The sequence below is a fragment of the Protomyctophum parallelum genome (assembly GCF_964188405.1).
Source record: "Protomyctophum parallelum genome assembly, chromosome: 3".
Lineage (NCBI taxonomy): Eukaryota > Metazoa > Chordata > Actinopteri > Myctophiformes > Myctophidae > Protomyctophum > Protomyctophum parallelum.
The window spans coordinates 23,294,981-23,317,242 of NC_139698.1; the positions used below are offsets into that span (position 1 = coordinate 23,294,981).

The following is a 22,262-nucleotide window of genomic DNA, read 5'->3' on the forward strand; positions in this document are numbered from 1 at the left end:
TGGACATGATCCATCCATCTTCAACCGCTTATCCGTAGTCGGGTTGCGGGGGCAGCAGCTCCACCAGAGAGCTCCAGACTAGCAGGAGGAAGAGTAACTATCTCCTGGGGGATCCTGAGGCGTTCCAAGGCCAGTGAGTCGATGTAATCCCTCCATCTCATCCTTGGTCTGCCCTGGGGTCTCCTCCCAGTGGGACGTGCATCAAGGACCTCCCTATAGGGAGACGCTCGAGAGGCATGCTAACCAGATGCCCGAACCGCTTAAGCTGGCTCCTTTCCAGGCAGAGAAGCAGCAACTCAAGACTCTACTCCAAGTCTCTCGCGCGTGACTGAACTTCAGTTCTCACCCTATCTAAAAGGGAGATGCCAACCACCCGTCGGAGAAAACTCAATTCGGCCGCTAGTATTCGCAACCTTATTCTTTCGGTCATGACCCACACTTCATAACCATATAGGTGAGTGAGAGTAGGAAAGAAGATTGCTTTGCCTTCTGATTCGGCTCTCTTTTCATCACCACAGTGCGGTACAGCGACTGCAATACTGCCCCTGCCGCTCCGATTCTCCGGCTGATCTCCTTCCCCGTCCCTCCCCTGAGTCCCCTCACTCACTCGTGTACACTTAAACTCCTTCACCTGGGGTAATGTCTCATTCCCTAATTGGACTGCACAACCCATCGGATTCCTGCTGAGAACTATGGCCTCAGATTTGGATATGCTGATCCTCATCCAGAGTCATCCTCATCCCAGCCGCCATACACTCGACTACCGAACTGCGAAATACTTTATGTCAGGGAGTGATCCCCAATCAATACAATATTTGTGTTGTTAAAATGTTATTAAAAAATATTTCAAAATTACTTAATTTCTATTTAAAAAAATATTTTTACATCTACAAGCTCACAGCACATCGTAGTCTCAATACAAGCAAACTGTTTAAAGTATTCAATCAAATCAATATCAGCCTATAGTCGCTTCTTTCGGGCTTGTTTTCGTAAATCTGGCAACACCGCCCATGACATGACAAGTGGGAGGATCGTGTGATCCTCTCGTGATGGAGGTCGATTCACCAACGACTTTTACGCACTTTTACCTTCGTAGAATCGTGGGCGAGATGTAAAGACGGCAACGTTCCACCGTAAATACACAGACCTTTTTACTTGGATATACCAGACTGATGGAGTGAGTGTGTGTGCCGCTGTGCGCCTCCGATCAGCTGTCCATCTGATCTGCTTTATGAGAGAAAACAACACACACAACAAGTAATGAACCACGACAGCGCATAAACTCATATACACCATGGAGGGGATTCTCTATAAGTGGACTAATTACATAAGTGGTACGTTTTTATTTGTTTCTATATGGTGTGTGTGTGTAGATCATCATTGTGTTGAGTTTGTAATCACAGCAGCATATAAGCTAGGCTATCTATAGCTAACGGTGGCTGGTGAGATAAGCGTTACTTCAAATATAAGAGCTTATAAATGATTAAAAGTCTCCGTCTCCGCATTCCGTGCTGTCATGTATAAAGTTGTTAAATGCTAGTTGTTCACAGACAAACGTTATTATAACCTTTGTGAATCATACTTCATATAGATAGCATTAGCTGTTTTGTACCACCACCTGTCAGCCATAGCCAAGGAGATAATCCAAAGTTACTTAATTGGGTTGTTGTTAACCCTAACGCAGTAATGCTTACTGTACATTATATATATATATCAATCAATACATGTTGGTTTGGTGCTCTGAAGCAAACCAAGTGTTCTGGTGTGTGTGTGTGGACTGTGTCGTAGCCTGTGTGGGGGGAGGGGGTTGTCACAAATACTGTGTCATGTGAATGTGTGTATTAATGGAGTTTATAAATGCAGTATACTACTTTGTGTGTGTGGGTGGGGGGTAATAGATTTTAATTTAATGGGCCGTTCTAATGGATGTTTGTTTGTTGTCATGTAATGTGAAGCACGTGGGAGTTTGTGTGCGTATGGAATGTGACACCAACGCTATAGAAACCTATATATATATATATATATATATATATATATATATATATATATATATACAGTATATAAACCCCATCCATGACTGTCTCTCAGGTTGGCAGCCTCGCTGGTTCGTCCTGGACGGAGGCACCCTGTCCTACTACGACTCCCAGGAGGACGCATGGAAAGGATGCAAGGGCAGCATTAAGATTTCAGTCTGTGAAATTCAAGGTTGGTCAGAGTTCCCTTGACTAGGTTGTTTATAACTCTGTCATCACTGTATTTTATATGAAAAACTGGGCTGGCCTTCTCTCGCCACTCGTAGAGAACAACATTTATTTATTTATAAGGCCCTTGTGTGGCAAGCTTCTGTTGTATTTATCTTGGCTTTTTAATTCGAAAAAACACAGGACGTGCTCGCACAGTCAGACATGATACATTACACGTAATACTCCACGAATGAACAGTGAACAAGGAAAGACTGCTTTCATCTTCTACGCCCCAGACAAATGGAAGAAAATCTGAACCTGGACAAACTGGTCTCTTTTAAGGCACTACTGGAGGATGCAACACATAGCAACTGTACCTATGTTTTGTAGCCCCCGTGTATTAGCATTATGATTTTTTTTCAATATTTCTCACTATATTCACCTTATGTAAAATTGTGTTTTGTTGTTTTTGTACGTTGTGATCATATTGTACTCGGCGTCCTTGCAAAAGAGAGCATGCTTTCAATGGTCTTCCCTGATTAAATAAAATATGTTACCCAATTAAGACCTGAGGCCGATTTAACTCTTTCAACAATTTTCAAAAATAGCAGCACTGTATATCTGCCAGTTTTTGAATAGCTAACACAAAATGACAGTTGCTTTCCTGGTCTTAATTGGGTTAAAACTAAGTCTTCGAATCGTAAAAAATAAGTCTAAAACATCATGCATGTTCAATAGTCAAGTATACTGCATGGTAACCATTACGTGCCAGTTGCCAATACAATACTGCTGCTTTACAGCAGTTTGAGCAAAAATATGTTTCAAATGCTACAGTGTATAACAATTAGGGGTTCCTTCTTCTTATGTCTATACCAGGGATTTTCAACTGATTATGAATCAGGGACCATCAACCTGGGGACCACTATTGTGTTGCCCTTAACAGCCATTATGTATTATTATATTGGTTATATGGGCACATTTCCTAATAATGGTGACTCAACCAGTCAATCCCGTACAGTGTGTGGGGCGTACCGTACACTTTCCCGTACACCTGGGGAAGTTCTTGACATCCAACTTTCCAGTAAATGACAACACTGACGTGTCAGTTACAGTCACCTATTTGTGCAAATAAAGGCACTTGGGTTGCATGTGCATGTTTTTGTACTTTTTTCGTGTAACATTGAAGTGTCATCATACATCACCAGGTCATTTAGTGCACTCTGTTTCGCAACTTTGCATGGTCAGGGACCACATACAATACCACAGACCACCTTTTGAAAACCTCTGGTCTATACCTCTCCTGTTGTCTGTCCCTTTGTATAGTTAATTCATCAGACTTCACGCGAGTGGACTTGACCATCCCAGGGGAGCAGTACTTCTACCTGCGAGCCATCAATGCGGCAGAGAGGCAGAAATGGCTGGTGGCTCTGGGAACGGCCAAGGCCTGCCTCACTGACAACCGCACAAAGAGGGAGAAAGGTAACACGATAGCTTTGGATACCATGATCACATAACGACGGTTTCGGCTTTCACACATGTGCGCCCTGCACAACATTTTAGCCCTTATTCATTGTAAAAAACTAAATACAATTTCTCTGGCTTTGTCTTAATTCACGTCGTAACACTGTTGAGCTCATGTTGCATTGTGTGGGGTTTTATTCATCTCTTTGATAACTATGAATCACTTCCTGATGTAAAAAGGCTTAGTTATTTCTTAATGTTTGTAACTTATTCCTCCTGTTCTCCCCCCCCCCCCCCAGAGATCCAGGAGAACACTGATGCACTGAAAACCAAGATGTCTGAACTGAGATTGTACTGTGACCTTCTCCTCCAACAAGTAAACAGGATCAAGGACAGCGACGAGCTGGAGGAGTCCGCAGAGGTGAGGCCACACAGCCGCGCAGGGTTTGACCTTTTGAAATCAGCGTCAAGTCATTTCATTGACGCGGTCAGCCGCAGTACAGGGGGGGGGAGTTCACCGGATCAACTGCAAACAGTGACTCGTGACATTAAAGTGCTGTCGTGTGAAAGATGGCTTTTTATTCTTCCAGTCAGTCAACCAGCAAATAGTTTTAGTGTTGTCGATGCATTTTTAAAAACCAGTTGACTTTCAGGTCAGACCTGCTTGACGTCAGCAGGTTTACTTGCACGCTGCAGTGACTGGCATCCTGTAGCTGTCTACTGTCTATTTATACCCGACACAAGGCAGAGATATCTAGGATGAATGTTTTGTGTTGGTTAGTAGTAGTAGGGCTGTCAACTGACTTATTATATTTGTGTGTATTATCATATGCTGTTTGTGTTTAACTGGTCGATGCGGTCATTGTCAAGATGTCATGTTTAACTGACTTTGGACAGGTTGACACCCATGAAATATTGCAGAGGAAACCCATTATTTGACCTTCTCATGCCTTCTACTTGAATGTTGTCAAACATGAAATAATGATACCGCATAAGTGAATCCTGCCAGTGTTCCAGCACCACGAACCAAAGCAGTGCGCACTGCTTTGGTCGAATTGACTAGCCTGGGTTTCACCCTGAATCGCTGTGTTCCGTGATTCTGAATTGTCACTGCACTGCTCAGTCTGGACAGAGGCTGCTTGACTCGCATTTTCATAACGTCAACTGTTACGTAGTCACGTTGTTGCTGATATACGTCATCAGCCAGCGCCACTCTATCCATGCTTCTCACTGTTGCCAAAAATAGCGCCGTTCAAGACTTGAGAGTAAAAACCTACAGTAAAAAGTAAACGATTCAGTAGTACACTGTCAGATTCAGTAGTACAAAAAAATGGCGGCTGTGTGGTGTGGGGTGAGTTTAGTGAATGATAATGGGACGTTGCAGGACAACAGCAGTAGCTGTGTGGGGTGAGTTTAGTGATTGATAAGGGGACGTTGCAGGACAACAGCAGTGGCTGTGTGGGGTGAGTTTAGTGAATGATAAGGGGACGTTGCAGGACAACAGCAGTGGCTGCGCAGTGCGCATTGTTACGTCAAACTGGTGTTTTTTTCTCAACCCGCACCACAGACCAATCTGAAGCCACGGTTCCATGTCAACCTTCATATGTCCCGCCTACCTGTGGAGAATAGACTGTCCAGACTGAGTTGCGAAGTGACATTTTCAGATCCGCAGAACGCAGCAAATCAGGCTGGAACCCAGGCTACGAATTGACATTATAAAACATTAGCAATGCCCACCAATTTTTATCCCACGATTTGGAAACAAATTTTTGTAAATTATTTAATGTTACCCTGGGCTCTACACTCCCTCTGCCAACCTGGGGAGAGCAACTACTGACCTCATGCTTCCTTCGATGCATGAGGAGTCCACTCCAAGCCACTTCTTTTCACCTGACAGGGGGGAGTGTCCCTGGTTGGACGTAGCACGTGGAAGGAACATGTTATTCCAACCAGTACTTCCTTTCCCCTCCATCAGGTGCCCCGGCTGGTCAGGGGGAGGCAGTTTAGAGACCAGGATTACTGCATGTTTTTTTTGTTTTTTTTTAGGGTACCTACTTGTTATTTGTTTTACAATTGATTCCACATTTTCGACCCAATCGGCGATTATTCGAGATTATTTGGAGTGGAGAGGGTGTGTATTTAATATTCATATGGGTCATGCATTTTTCTTTCAGGCGGATGTGGACAGTGGAAACATGGTGAAATCCACGTGCACCACGTTCCTGAGGACCCTGGAGGAGTGCATGCAGATCGCCAACCGCACTTTCAACACTTCAACCATAAAGCAGAGCCCCCCCGGCTCGCCTCCCGTGGCAGCAATCAAGCCACAGAAAGTATGTTCCTTTTATTTACCTCATCTCTCTCTCTGTGGATGCAGTAGTGCTGACCAAAAAAAATCCACTGCTCTGCTGGGGTTTTTATATTTTAATCGTATATTATCCCTGTGCGTTGTTGTGAGTTTGGCTATTTTTGTTACGTGACACTGGTGTATGATGATTCTGAAGTCTAAAAATCTCACTTAACAGTGTCCTTGAACAGTGTGGAAAAATCCAGTATTGAGATATTACAGATATTCCTCTTTTCAGTGAAAGGGGAAATAACTGGCCAAGATGACCTTGCCCTTAATGCCTTATCCATTTATTTCCTACTAAGCATAATGTTCCCTATACAAGTGCTACTATAGTGTGAAAGGCGAACAGAGCAAGATAAGAGAAGATAGTCCAACATTTGAATATAATTGTTTGGTCCATAGCTATTGTGATGTTATCTTTGGCTCATGTGATCATGTTAATGAAGGACACAGAAGTCATATGATATGCCCCAGCTGTGATCAGTTGACAGCCTGCGGATCGAATCCGCGTTGCTAATCAGCCATGCAGCAATCGCAGCCCATTCTCACAACAAGGCATCCCATTTAAATATAATATAAAATAAAATATAAAATACTGATCTACTCCCAGCCTTACTCGTCTCATCTGCGGAAGAGAAAAGCCTGGTCGCGACCTAAAGGCAGTGAGTGTCTAGCCGGACAGCGGGGCTTCCAGCGTTTGAACTTCCCCTGGAATTCTTTCCGCTTCCGCCAAATTCCAGCACTTCCGTTTAGACACAAACCCAGCGTGGACTCTCAACCCGGAGTGGTGTAAAGAGAAAGAGAGGCGACAATGGACGCCCAAAATACATCAGAGAGTCCCATCACTCACGTAGACATGAATCAGTTCCCTGAAGTCCTCTGGTGGGCCGTTTGAACTCTATGGAAGGGATAATTAATGGTGAGCAGGTCATTGTTGAGAAGTAATCCCAGATAGACGTGACGCCAAGGGGTCTTTCTTTATCACACTGAAAGGCTTTATTTCTCAATGTTAATTATACCGCTCATTACACAACTATTTAATAAGTAAATGAATACATTGACAAAAAAAAAAGTAATTGCTTATGTTAAAGAAAACAGTCTTATTAGATTATGCAAGGTGTGTGTGTGCCCGTTGATTGATTCAGGTGCGCACTCTCCTTCCACAGCAACGCCTTAACTTCATAGCAATACCATGTATTATGTATACAGTAGCACACCGATGTGTGTATATACACTATGCAGTTACATCACTATATCTTAAAAAGAAATGGAAACTTTACTAATATTTTGGTGCGAACGACTAAATGTTACCAACTTACCTGTCTTGTTGACATATTTTAAGCCACGGTTCAATCCCAGGCGGAGTCAAACCAATACAAACAAAATGGTACCAGTCAGTGCCTCCCTGCTTGGGACTCCGGGATAAGACCCTGTGACAAGCTTAGCTATCATCATGTCCAGGGGGTGTACTTGTACATCAAGCTGCCTCACGCTACGGGAACAGGAGACGGACTGCAGCTGCAACTATGGGGCACATGGGCTCAGGGGCTACTTAGCTTGATTAATGAGTACTCTGTAGTTCTTTATTGCTTTAAAGGTCTTGCACCAAGAATGGTCTCTTCTTTTACACTCTATTGCGCTGGTGGTGTTTACGGCTAGTATTTCCATTTGTTGCAGTACATGGTGAACCGTGTTCCTGCTCCTGACCGAACTAAACTGTAAATCAAGGAAGCACGACTCCCAACACGTTTCGGCGTGTAGCCTTCATAAAGCGTTGTAAGTTTTACAACGCTGATGAAGGCTCCACACCGAAACGCGTTGGTAACTTGTTGTGCTGTCTGCTTTGCAGCATACATTACTGAACTAAACTGTAACCACTCAATCTGGTCGTTCCTACGCTAATATCGTTAAACGTCTTGCTTGTTCTCCTCCACAGATCAAGCCTGTCAATCATTTGAAGCAGAACATTGGAGAAAAGTAGGTTGCTTCATGGTCTATATAATGCTACTCTGTTGTTGCACCCTTGCAGCCTCAGGCAGGCTCACACAGTTAGCTCATTTTTGATGGCAACAACAATATGGACCAGTGTTCCTCGCCTCACCCCCAACACACTGACAAAGGGAGTCAGATATCTACCCGAATGTTTCATGATTTAAGGAATTAACCATTTCGTCATTATAAACGAAAATTGCCAAAAGTGATTTGAAAATGGCACATCTACGACTATACGAGCTACCCATCACAATGCGACGCTTTGTGAGCTTGTAGATGATTGGATATTATTTGGTATTTGTCACAAGACAAAAGTATATACGGCGTAAGTGGTTAAAGTGGAACTGTCTTTGCTCATGCACCAGACAATGCTTCAGTGCACGTTAAGAGAAATATTTAAGCAGCTGTGCCAGCTCATGTAACGGGCTTAATGGAACGTGGTCTATTCTGAATAATGACAAATAACGCTAATGCATGTTCTGTGAATGTATATACATAGCCATTTAGAGTTAACCACTTAAATACGGCTGTACTCAAATCGTTTTCTTTTTTTTTGCCGTGACTTCAGTCTATACCAAGTCTCTTCGCCCGCAAATAGCCCATCCACAAGCTCAAAACGAGACATGTTTTGAGCTTGTGCATCGGCTATTGCTGGCGAATTGCTTGGTTTCATTTTACTCTCTCAAGTTCAATTATTTTTTAAACGTCAACAAAATATTCAAAGTTGGTTCTGACATGATAAATCTCTATCACATGGTGGTCCGTGCTGTGGCTCAAATGCCGAATAAATAATGGGCCTTGACTTTTAAAAAATATGTAAAAGATGTAACTTAAACTTTTATTTTCAGACGGAGAGAATCGGGCGAAACCTCGGGGGGATCCTCGTCCTCCACAGCGCACGACAGCCAGAGCCTTGACTCCTCTGGCGCGGAGGCTCCAGACGTACCTGACGGACCAACTAACACTGCAGCAGCACCACCCCCACAGAAAAACCAGCTGTCTCCAACGACAGGTCAGCCTTCAGCTTCCATTTCTGATGCTTGAGGCTGTTTGAACCGGACTGGAGAGACCATTACTGCATTCCACAAAGGGAAAATTACACTTTACTTCAGGGAACAACCCGGACACAAATGAGACCTGACGCGCACGTGTGCGACTGTGTGTGTGTGTGTGTGTGTGTGTGTGTGTACACAGCGTTTGAAATGATGTGGATAGATTAATGTATTTTGGAGGGTGGACAATGATGGATGCCCAGTTGCATTATTGCATTACCCTCAGGATTCATTTAATCAAGCGAACGTGAATGCAGGGCAACAAAATAGGCAGCCGTGGGGAGAAATGCACACATTTCCCTGCCCAATCCGTTGAGTTTCGACTCATTTTTAAAACACCAGAATTACGCTCAAATGCAACGTAATAACGTAAACATTATTAGGGCTTAAGTAAGTAGTCGACACGATAATAATCCAATCCAATTTGCAAAATCTGTACAGTACAGCACAGTAGAAAAACAATGTCTGTGTTTTTTTTAGGGGGATTCCAAAAAGTGCTGAGTCGCTGTGTAATGTACAGTACTGTGCCATAAACAGGAAGCCAGCACAATGCTGCTTTGTGGCCTGAGGAAGATTTGAATCCCTGGCCATGTCATAATGGAGAGCTTCTAGATATAGAAGCTCGGGTGTGTGTGTGTGTGTGTGTGTGTGTGTGTGTGTGTGTGTGTGTGTGTGTGTGTGTGTGTGTGTGTGTGTGTGTGTGTGTGTGTGTGTGTGTGTGTGTGTGTGTGTGTGTGTGTGTGTGTGTGTGTGTGTGTGTGTGTGTGTGTGTGTGTGTGTGTGTGTCAGACAAAATGACGTAACTGTCTGCAGATGTAGTTCTTGTTGTGTGGGACCGAAGGGACTATAGCCACCTAGAAATAGCAGACTGTTCTTTCTACGTATGTATCACCCTGCTAAGCTCACATTAGCATTTTATCGCTCTAAAACGCTCACAGCCCACTAGTAACTCGCTGTACTTAAACATGTACAGATCGCACAGGGAAGTATTTAGACCATAATTACACCCTGTCTGTCTTGTTTTGCGATAACGTTATAATTGCATTTGAATAAAATGGCCATAGATGTCGTGCCAGGCATTTTTTGCATAGTGAACAAACCAGATGAATCTGATTGGTCTGGCACTCCTCAGTTAGAATTACATTTCGCTCACCCCATACTTGTGGGTGACCAATCAGAGCCCACTATTCAAAGCCTTTTTTTGCTGTGATTTTGGACTACTGTTTGTAACCTTGGAAATAAATCTTCCACAGCAAAGTTCCAGACTAATATCTACGCAGTGTGAGGCTGATGATAAACATGTAGCCAAAATGATATAGCCAGATAGTTAATGGTGTTTTAATATGTTTCTGGTTCAAACCAGAAACAACAGAATTGTACAGTAGTGTTGTTTGGAACGCTCCATGGCGGGGTGACAATATTATCTGTGCATTCAATCATTTTCCATCCACTAATACTCGTGGTTCTCACTTGCACAGTGCAGACCGTCTGTGCACCATTTTGACCTGAGATCAGATTCTATAAATGTCTTCTACATCCTGACAGTTTTCTGAAAAAGCTATGTTTCTATGTCAGTCGTTCGATTTTTCAAAAATAGCTAAAGCATGACATAATGCTAACACCAAAAGGGGTTCCTGCCCCGAAATGGGTTAAACACATTCTTCTTATTTTTGTGATGTCTGAGCACACCTAGACAAATTCTCAGGGGCGCTGGAAGGTATTTATACCAGGGGGAGCTGAAGGGTGGGAGGGATACATTTCGGGTCTTATTCGGGTATAATTGGCCTAATAATGACTTATTTAGGACCTAGTTAACAGAGTTAATCATAATTACAGTATGTGACTCTTATTGTGTTGTTGTTTGGGTTAGATTTCTTTAAACCTGGTGCAGCTGAAAGTAAAACTACAATAGGTTTTTGCTGTCTCGTCATGTTGTGTCTATCTGTCAACTCACTCGCGGTGCATTCTGCATTCAGCACGCTCTGATAGACATGTCAAAAAATTCTCCTCTCCACCAGCAGGGGGTGCTGGAGCACCCTCCGCACCCCCCTTCCAGCGCTGATGCAAATTCTAAATCAACTGTAAGTTGGTTTTTGGATATAAATGACTTATTATTACCATGGAAATGTCTTTGTTTACAGTGGGAGTTTTTAACTGTCTCTCAATAACGCTGGTTCTAACCTACTGTAGGACGGCATGCCATGAAAACGAAATAATGTAAGCACTATTTCAGTATTTCCCTCTGTGTGTGTGTGTGTGTCCGTCCGTCTGTGTGTGTGTGTGTGTGTGTGTGTGTCCGTCCGTGTCCGTGTATATGTACCATCCAGACCCCAGTACCCTCGGTGTCACCAGCTCCATCCCAGAGGAGGTGGCTGAACCCGCTCCTCCTCGCGTTGCCCAGAACAGCCCTGGGACCGAACACACAGACCAAGCAGCGGGCGAGGAAGAAGAGAAAGACGCCGGCGATGACAAATGGGAGGAAGATCAGAAGCACACGGCAGACCAAAGCCAGGAGGAGGAGGAGGAACAACGCCACAAAGAGCCAGGGAGCCCACCGCCGCCCGCCTATCAGGAAGACGGCGTCCCTGTCGGTGATTCCAGAGACGAGGAGGCGGAGGAGGAGGTCCAGCGAGGAGGAGAAGAGCTTCCTTCCCAGGATGCAGTGCAGCAGGAGGAGGACGAGGAGGAGCATGTGGAGACCTTCTTCAGCACGATGAGCCACAGGTACGGCAGCACGCCTCAGGAGAGTCACATCCTTTAGGACACGTTTTTTAACTGGGGTGCTTTAGAAACAAAATGGCGCCGGCTGGGACATTTCAACTGTAGACGGTTATAATAATAAGGCCCCTTGGCAGACTTGGACACGTTTTTTTTTTCTAAAAAAAAAAGAAGAAAAACCCCGTCTGAAGTCTGAAAAATTTACAGGGAACCTTTTTAACCACTTGAACCCTAGCATCCCCTATTATAGGGGAGATGGAAAAAATGATCTAAAAGCTCACAATGCATCACTATAAGAGATTTCCTTTTGTGGAGGGGACAAAAAGAGTGGACCCCGGTCACCTAGGTATTAGTATTCTATGAGTATAGAGGCTATGCGCATGCATAAAGTGAGTGGCAACGTGAGTTTAACGTTGTTTAATGCAATCAGATAGAACTCTGTTTGGATGTATGGGCTGTCAAAGCCCAGAAAGTAGTCTTTTGCCACACGGTAGGCATTCCCGCATAACGTCCGGGTATGATGATGATGATGACGTCACTCGCATACCCTCTATTTAGGGTTTAAGTGGTTAATACTGATTCAGAATCGATTGCGTTCGTATACTAGGGGTTGACCAATAGTTATGATTGATTTTTAATTTTTTCAGGGCCACTACCAAACTTTCAATTGCCGATCTGTTGCGCCAATTATTTAATTGCAGTAGATGTTAAATGTTTCAATATGGATTTGAAATTAACATAATTATGTTGTGGTATAACTTCTCTCAAACATAAAACTGTACGCAGCATTTGAATGAAATGGAATTGAATTACAAAATACATGGAGTAGACGCTAAACTAGACACGCAAATCTAGACCCACAAATCCACGATGTATCTCATAAAAAGGGAAAAAATTACAGCTTTTATAGGCCAGTGTTTTGCCATTATATATAATATGGAACAGGATGAATATCAATGCGGTGTCCACCCCTGGTTTGAACAGATCTCATGTGAATTTAGCTCCATAGGGAACCTCTCCATCTCCCCGGGATGAGGTCTCAGTCATCCGGGTACCGGCACAGGGCGACACCGGCAAATATTTGCTGCGGTGCACAATTCTTACTAAACCCAAAGTGGAGTCCGGTGACCCCCAGGGGTCCTTGAGGGAGTTCCAGGGGGTCCCCAGCTAAATGATAGTTATGGACCCTTATGGGTCTGTAACTCAGAGAGTGTACAATTGTTCACTCTCAGAGTTAAATTAACTTTGATTCCCAGAGATAGAAATGCCATTAAATAGGGGACGTTAGCCCTAATTCAGGTCAAACCTGGGGGGGGGTCCTCGAAATGAAAATGGTTGTAAATCACTGCCATAGCCGTAAAAATCTTCTCTTATGGGGCGGTCCCTGGCATTATGTTTTCAAATGGGGGTCCGCGGGCTAATTGGTGTCAATTTGGGGGTCCTTGACATGAAAGAGTTTGGGAACCCCTGCTGTAGTCTGGCTTAACCCATTTAGGCCTGACGTCGAAATTAAAAAAAAGTCTTCTAAATCCTGACAGTTTTCTATCATGTTTCTATGTCAGTGATAGTCAAAAATAGCAGACCTACAAGCTCGTAGCGCGCCACCGACGAGCTTGTAGATCTGCTATTTTTCAATAGCTAAATTATAACATAATGTTTTAAAACACCAACTCGCCCAAAATGGCCTAAAGGTGCAGTGCGAATGAAGAGGTCAGTCGTCACCATTACGTGTTTGTCAAAAAGTAGCCACTTTGCACAAGGCTGAATGACTATATTATAATGAACAACTATAAATTATTATTTATATAATAACAATCTGAGGATTTGAAGATGTTACCATGAGTGTTTTTTATATTAGTTTGTTTTCTCTTGATCACATGACACGTTATAGAGATGCCCTCTTCTGACATTTTGGGTTTGTAAAGTTTCTTTGTTATACCCTTTTTTGCTCTTTCTTTGAACTATTTATTCATTTATCTTAAATGTTCTGTTATGGACAAGAAAAAGCTAATTGACTAATTAGTAGTACTAATTAGGCTTTAGTAGTTTTTATAAACCAGTATTAAAAGTGCAAGGTAAAGAAAAACTTTTATTACGTTTTAGTGAACTTATATCCTACTCTCCTGTCCAGTGTTATTATAACTCATAACAAGCGCAGCTATGAAATAAGATCATATTTGTGAGTCAGTGGGACAGGATTGTGTGTCCTGGTCTGTGTATCCCCGCTGTCCAGCTCTAAGACCGTGTCATTCCAAACCCTACAAGGCTTGTGCAAGGACGCTCTGTGATTGGCCAGTAGCCGCTTTTGAGTGGCAGTCGGGGCAAGCACTCTCGCTCAGCCCCAGAACACGATGAACCATTCTCTGCCTATCGGGTCGCAACTCGTTAAATCGAACTTCGCAACGTTCGGCACGCAACTTGCTCGCTCGGACGGTGGGGACTCACGTGGCTCAAGTTCGCTTGAAATTACCCACCTCCATCGCTGTCAAAAACTATACTTTTATCTGCCCCCAAAACACTGTTGTTGCATTGCGTTGGCCACAGAAGCGGTGGCGTGGTTATAAGCACAAGCCGTGTGGGATTTAGAATGTCGCCACCAGTATAGTAGCCTAATAATCTCAGGTACTGACGGGCAAGTCGACTGCATCACTTTGTGTGTGAATCGTCTGTATGGCTTGGTTTTGTATGTGTAACCTGTTATTTTAATTAATTTGGTTTGATCAAATAAAAGAAAAGTTGAACTGGTTGGACCATTCTCTAATCCATGACATTGTTGCGATCTGTTACATTTCTTTATTCTTTTGTTATTTTCTTCATAGATTTAGTGATATAAGACTCATCGAGGACAATGGTATCCCAACACAAGAGTTTTTGGACTCATGCTATGCAATAGTACCAGTATTAGGTAGGCTACAAGTCACTTTCAGTCTATCTTGTCTTTGTCCGCCCGCCCGCCCTCTCTCTCTCTCTCTCATTCTGCATACAGTCGCTGTCAGTCAGAAACCTTGTATCTCCATTTTTCATCTTTCTTTTTCATGAATTCCCAAATTTATGCTACGTCGCACCGTCAAAAATACCCAATGTACAAACTCAACACCGCCTTGTAGAGTATATTTATTTCCATTTGAGAAAATCGTTGAATTTTGTTTCTGATGTACCCTAACCCACGCCAGGTTGAAAGTGTGTCTGTGGTTAACTACTTCTTAACCAATGAGGTTTTATTATTATTATTAGCGAGAGCTTGCGACTAAAACAACTACTGAAACAAACATGGCTTCTTTCTTTTTCCGTTTCCTGAGGCGTTAAGGCTTGTGGACATACAGTGCAAGGTTTCCAGCTAACAGCAACGATTTATTATGATCTGTGCATCCGGTCATTTTCCATCCACTAATGCTCGTGGTTCTCATCTGCATCTCACGGTGTACATAGCTGGGGGGCGGGGCCCAAAAGCTCAAGGAATAGGGTTTAACCTGTGATGTAATGGCGTACTTTTTTATTTGTGTTTTTACTATAAATTTTGGTCATTATGGTCCACAGAATGAGAGGCCTGCTCTGCCGGAGACATTGCAAAAAAAAGTTATGGCCATTTTTGTATACCACACCATAGACAACCAATATTAGGCAACATTTGTTTCAGCCATAGCCACTTGCCCAAATGTGCTGACCTCATCACATTTGTGATGACGGCTATGGCCGTTTTTGGCCAAGGAGTGTTTTCCGTGCAAAACTAATGCTTGGAATGGATTCAGAAGAATGAAAGTCCCCTAGTTTGACATGTCACAATTGTCACATGCTACTTAAAGCATCATGACATTTGGAAAATGTTTCATATAGGTTGTCTATGGTGTGGTATACAAAAATGGCCATAACTTTTTTTCGCAATATTTCCTGCAGAGCGGGTGTCTCAGTCTGTGGACCTTAATGACCAAATGAATAGAAAAAAACACAAATAAAAAGTACGGCATTTAGGTGACTGGCTCCCCGGCTATAATGCAGTGAACACTTTGGTGGAACGGAGGACTATACTGTAGGTCTGCACAGTGGCTGACCCACAGAGGTCTGACCCCAGAGGACTGCAGACGAGAACCACAGCTTTCTAAGCTGTAACTAACGAGGCTAATGAAAGCTACGCTAACGACGGAGCCGTCGTCCTGCAACCGTGTATGGCTGCTACTAGCATGCTGGCATGTTCAATGTAGGGCCGTCGCCATTACAATTATTAAGTTGACGATTAATTGTCACACAAATCGTTGTGATTTAACGATTTAATTGTGGGGTTTCTTTTTGCATTGAACATTGGAACGTTAATTGTATTTCTGTTTGCCTTTTAGGCTTCATAATCACAAATTGCACAGGGCAGATAACTTAAAATTTACAAAGAAATCAGTGACACAATCATTTTTTATATATTTTTTCATTCCCAAAAAATGTACAAAATAGCGGAAATAATTGATCTACAAGCTTACAACACGATCAACTATTTCTGTTTTTGAAAAATGTGGACACGATTGACGATTACGCAACAGTAATTGTGAATTAAGTCAAATAATTGCAATTAGGCGATTTATGTAATGGTTGTGACGGGCCTAGTTCTATGCTTCATGCCGTGGCCACAGTCTGTCTCGTCCTTATTTAACGTCTTCCATTCTTGCACGGCCATCCATCTGCATGTGTCCTACTGACTCCCCTCTGCATCGAAATTATGCCCTTTTCTCTCACATCTGCATGTGTCCACTGTACTGATCCCCTCTGCATTGAAATGACGCCCTTTTCTCTCACATCTGCATGTGTCCACTGTACTGATCCCCTCTGCATCGAAATGACGCCCTTTTCTCTCACATCTGCATGTGTGCACTGTACTGATCCCCTCTGCATCGAAATGATGCCCTTTTCTCTCACATCTGCATGTGTCCACTGTACTGATCCCCTCTGCATCGAAATGACGCCCTTTTCTCTCACATCTGCATGTGTCCACTGTACTGACTCCCATCTGCATCGAAATGATGCCCTTTTCGCTCACCTCTGCATGTGTCCACTGTACTGACTCCCCTCTGCATCGAAATGATGCCCTTTTCCCTCACCGTGTTCATCCGTCTGTGTGTGTGTGTGTGTGTGTGTGTGGGGGGGGGGGGGGGGGGGGGGGTCGTCGATCACTTGTTGACCTTGTGATATGCGTCATGTAATTAGGCTTCATTGCCTTGGGCCCTGTGATTTCCCCCTGGGAATGTACACATGGACAGTATTGAGGCTACACACAACATAACTGTAAATTGATCAAAACTCGCTAAAGATTTGTATATATATTATTATATTTATTATTACTGAATTGATAATTATTTTGCGTGAAGGGAAGAATATAAGGAAGAAATATATGCCGTGGAAGCTTCCAAAGTGTTGTGGCGTTTTAACCCTACAAGTCGAGCTGCATTATTCACGTCTTGACTCGTTTATCGGAAATATCAGTGTCTTTGCTGCATTTCTTTCCACTGTTTTTCCCCTACCACATTCCCATTTTTAAATCTACACCTAAACCAGTACATTAATCAATACGCTCTCATTACAGATTTATTTTAGACATTTCAGGCATTTTCCTCAAATCACCTAAGCAGGCTACAAATCACCTGATGCTAATCACCTGAGCTAAACGGTTCAAAATTGTTTGTTCTGTGTTATGTGTTCCAACTACTAGGCCTACTACTAATAATAGTACTAACAGCCACATACTTAATGGATAGATTGATGCCGTAAAGATGCTATAAGGAATAATATGTCAACATTTTAATGACACTTTTTTTCTTTTTTTCAGACAGCCAGCAATGTGTAGAACTCTCCCAATTTTCTTTTCTCTGACACATCTAGGAGCCACAATCTGCAATTCAAAGATTTTCCTAGAAGCTTTGTCATTGATCGATTTGCCTGTCTGCTTCTTGATTGGTTAGTCATTTCTTTCGACCAATGACAAAGCTTCTAGGAACATCTTTGAATGCAAATTGTGGCCCCTAGATGTGTCACAGAGACTACTTTCTTTTGGGAGTGTTCTTCCCATTGCTGGCTGTCTGAATACCAGAAAACAAAACAAAAAAGGTAATTAAAATTATTATATTATTATTGCTTATAGCAGCTTTAAGTTTCCTTGTGGGGGAAACTACAAGGGTAGTTGAAAATAGGACAAATGGATATGAGCATTCATAAACCACAGACCAATGACCAAGGATTCTCTCTCTTCAGACAAGCTGGGCTCCACTGTGTTTGCGCCAGTTAAAATGGATTTTGTTGGAAACATCAAGGTAAGTGTGTCTGAAATAAGTTGCATTTCTTAAAAAAAATAAAAAAATAAATCACTGTTAAACCATTAGGAGTCAGATTCTACAAAATGCCTTCTAAATCATCAGTTTTAGATTTTCTTTTTTTGTAGATTTTCCAAAGATTTTCAAGAATAGCAAATGTACACATAAGCTCGAGCGAGCTTTTCATATCTGCTATTTTTTGAACAGCCAACGCAAAAAAAAAATCTAAAATGACACGGGATGCTTTCCCAGTTTTAATGGGTTCTGTGCTGTGAAACCATCCTCACCAGGAAGCATTTTTAGCAGTTCTTTACATCTCCACTGGGGGGCGATGGTTTTGTCTTCTACAAAGGCCCTCATTTTAAACTGATATGAATGTTTACCAAGTGTTGGCTACTGATTGATTGATTCATTTATTTATTTCCGTTGTTTACCAAGTGTTGGCTGATGATCGATTGATTCATTTATTTATTTCCGTTGTTTACCCAAGTGTTGGCTAATGATTGATTGATTAATTCCTGCACACAAAGTGCTCAAAACCCTCGTGGGTTTTATAAGACACGATTTTTACATTTGCGTTTACGGCACGTTTACATTATATTCACAAAACATTGCATTACAGCCCAGAGCTATCCACACAGAGTACTCTGTCTTCTCTCCCAAGCTTGACAAATTAATGTTGGCTAATGTAGCAGCATGTCTACAATTGTAATAATGTAGTAATGCCCAATTAAAAGGCGTGTAAGGAGATTTTGAGTTAAAGAAAAGAGCTACGTATATTCGGATAGTAATCATTGCTATAGTGTTTGTTCAGAAACAGGATTTTGTCTTTTCAGTGCATAGTGAGCAGAGAAGAATGTATTTTCAGGTTAATTTAACATTTTGTCTGTTTCGTCACTTCCAATTTCACTTGTTTTAATATCCTGAATGCGTTCTCTCTCCTGACTGGATGAAAAGATTGGTATCCCAACCTGAAAATGTGATGTTTACTAAAGACCCCCTTTTTGCTGAACAAACACTCCTGTAGAGATGATTGCTGTAGAGCTATTTAACACTTATTTAAACAATTAACCTTGTACGCATTTAAAACCGGGAAAGCTCAATCATTTTAGATTTGAGCTAAAAAGCATTATTTGGTTATTCAATTATCGCAATTTCTTTTGCCATTTACAATTAATTTGCTTCTGGGGGTCCCTGGAACAAAATATTTTTATATGGGGGTCCGTGACCAAATACATTATTACATAATTTGGGGGGGTTTGTTGACATGAGCATGTTTGAGCACCACTGATGATAATGATTTGATTTAGAAGACATTTGTCGAATCAACCTCAGGTCTTCATGTTGTAAATTAAGTGTGTGTGTGTGTTTGTGTGTGTGTGTGTGTGTGTGTGTGTGTGTGCTCCCGCCCGTGCCCCTACATGACGACTGTGTCACGCTCGCGCGGCTGTAGAAAATCCACCAGAAGCTGGTGTCTTCCTCTGAGAACTTCCCCACGCTTCAGTCCATGGTGCTGCACGAGGTGCGGACCAACGTGGCCCGGGTGCGGAACTCTGCCACCGAGGCCCTGCTGTGGCTCCGGCGAGGCCTCAAGTTCCTCAAGGAGTTCCTGTCGGAGGTGCACATGGGACAGAGAGACATCCAGGGTGCTCTCAGTGAGTACATTTGGTTCAGAATGTTATTGAGAGGATGATAGATAGAGGATCACAATGCAGCATCTCATTTTACAAATACAGTGCAGTTACACAATATATAATACAAACATGTACAGATACAGTTAGCTTGCTCATCCTCTCCCACACATCCCCCCCCCCCCCCAACTCTTTTTAGACAAAGAAATTGTGAGTACAGACTTGAATAAAGGTCAGAAATAAACAGTAGTACAGGCAGTGTTGGTAGCATGAACAGGTTGTTTTGAGGTGTGAATACAAGGAAGGAATACATTCTTTTGGGGAGCGAGTATAAACGATGTGTCTAGAGTCATGGACGCATTCATCCACACTCGCATGCAAGCATATTCTCTACATTGTCGTCATTGTCGGGCAGAAACTCCTTCGTTTTTCATCACGTCATAAATGAATGCGTCCCGATTCTACAAGCTCACAATATTTTGTGAGATTGTATAATCTCCCGCTTATTGTGTCTAATTTGAGAAATTAAGAATAATGTTGAAACTTTTCGCCTATAATTACGTGTCCCGAAAACGGGGACTCCCGCCCAGGCCAAGTGGTTTAAGTGTCAAACCTGCACTCCTACAAACCAAAAATGTTTCATCACACATTTCCTTTCCGAACAAGACTCTTACTAGGACTGAGAGTGTGGATTTTATTCTCTTTTAATCACATTTCCTAACACCTTGTTCTTTCTGCCCAGATAACGCTTATGGAAAGACCCTTCGACAGTACCATGGATGGGTGGTGCGAGGCGTGTTTGCCGTAAGTATTCTTCAACCTGCTCCACTTCTTTTATAACGCGCTCCATGTTTGTTACAGTGTGCTCAAAGGCCCAGTGTTGTTTTTTAGTTTTAGTCTCTTGAAATGTTTTCATTTAGTTTTAGTCACATTTTAGTCACCTGGAATGTTTTAGAGTTGAGTCTAGTTTTAGTCGACTAAATATCATAGGATTTCTGTCGACTAAATCTACAGGTTATTTAGTCGACTAAAATGTATTTTGGCAGGCCTTGATGCCGTCGTAATGGCTGATCTGTTGTGAGCTTGTAGATCGGCTATTTTCTGCATGCAACCTAGTGTAAAATGACTTATACTGGATCTCTTGTCCACTAGTCCCTTCCTAACATTTTTGTCTAGTTTTTATTTTTTGACAAAATCGTCAGTATATTTAGTCATAGTCTTAGTCACCATAGCTTAGTATGGTATGTTTTTACGTCTCCTCAAACGGTAAACCTGAAACGGGAGTGTAGTGAAAGTGAAATGTTTATGAAGAGCATGAAAGTGTGGTCGTAGACTGAGGTTAACGGCTCCATCGTGTCCTCTCTCTCTCTGACAGCTGGCCCTGAGAGCCGCCCCGACCTACGAGGGCTTTGCCGCCGCCCTGGTGTCCACGCCGGGCGACCAGCTGAAGGAGGGCTTCGTCAGCGGCATGCACCGAGACCTGGGGCTGTACCTGCCCGCCATGAACCACCAGCTGGCCATCCTGGACGCCCTGTACGAGGAGTACAACCTGGAGAACGACGAGGTGGTGTGAGGAACCCCCCGCTGCCGCACGCAACAGCAAAACTCTGGAGGAGAGTGGAGCGGAGCCCCACTTCCAGGTGCAGGACCCTGAACCCTTGACAAGGCGAGGCGTAGCGGTGACTCGACGTCACTGAGGGACAGGGACAGTAGTAGAGCTGGGTGTGAGCGCTCGCTGCAAAAAAAAGCACCCTGGGTTACCGAGTAGTCTTAAGCGACGTTCAATGTGAGATGTTTTCTAGTGCTTCACCAACTGCGCTGGCGGTAGAAAGGGCTGTAGTTAATGAACGACGTGTTTTCAGTAGCCCTCTGGGGGGGGGGGGGGGGGAGGATGAGACGAGCATTAACGATAATAGGCAGAGCCTGGTTATGGTTTGATTAAGACCTGCTTCAGAGGATGTAACTTAAAGGAATTCGTTGGTGAGCTTGTAATCAAGGATGCTGCACTCTAAAGCCCAAATCCCACCAATGATTCGCCATGCAACTCGTTGCAACGTGCAACTACTTGCAACCATTATCCCCAATGGCAGTTGCAAGGAGTTGCATTGGTGGGCTTGACCTTAAAACTGTTTTGTTGCAAGGAGTTGCAACTGGTGTGGTTTAGGCTTAACGCAGACTCCAACCACTATGGGTTGTTGTTCCATTTGTCTTATTTATCTGGCCTTTATGTACTGTGAGTAGGGATCCTTGATTATATTCTCCACAGATTGAGTGTTTTGTACAAGGCAGATGTTTTTGTATAGTACTTTTAAGCGAGGCAATTGAAAGTGCTTTACACAAAACATCGATAGCATTAATGTGCAAAAGAACCTCAAAAACCTCAGTAAAAATAATTGGCAAATGGAAAATTGAACTATGTGAGATTTTGAATGGACGTGCTCCGGCCCCAGCAAAGTCATCAAAACACCAAATGATCGTCGTTAGAATGGTGTTCCATCCTTCCAGTCGAGTATGAGAGACCTGTACAGTCTATGACCAGGTGCGTTGAAGATGTTCTGGCAGTTTGTGCTGGCCCCAAAACACTGTTG

The 22,262-nt window shown here is 43.0% G+C and overlaps 1 protein-coding gene across 1 annotated transcript; it reads left to right on the forward strand.

The window, feature by feature from the left end:
- Window positions 1-1,173: 1,173 nt before the first annotated feature.
- plekha8 (pleckstrin homology domain containing, family A (phosphoinositide binding specific) member 8) lies at window positions 1,174-21,559 on the forward strand. The gene is made up of 13 exons (XM_083761824.1): window positions 1,174-1,334; window positions 2,089-2,205; window positions 3,507-3,662; window positions 3,944-4,065; window positions 5,819-5,977; window positions 7,931-7,971; window positions 8,835-8,998; window positions 11,366-11,762; window positions 14,576-14,661; window positions 17,985-18,043; window positions 19,497-19,698; window positions 20,417-20,478; window positions 21,050-21,559. Exons 1-13 carry the CDS (start codon window positions 1,295-1,297, stop codon window positions 21,245-21,247), a joined length of 1,803 nt encoding a protein of 600 aa, XP_083617950.1. The 5' UTR covers window positions 1,174-1,294; the 3' UTR covers window positions 21,248-21,559.
- Window positions 21,560-22,262: the final 703 nt, after the last annotated feature.

Coding starts and splice junctions, on each gene's coding strand:
- plekha8 (XM_083761824.1), top strand. CDS start 1,295: ATGGAGGGGATTCTCTATAAGTGGACTAATTACATAAGTG. Junction 2,206..3,506: donor TTCAGTCTGTGAAATTCAAG/GTTGGTCAGAGT, acceptor CCCTTTGTATAG/TTAATTCATCAGACTTCACG. Junction 20,479..21,049: donor TGGTGCGAGGCGTGTTTGCC/GTAAGTATTCTT, acceptor TCTCTCTGACAG/CTGGCCCTGAGAGCCGCCCC.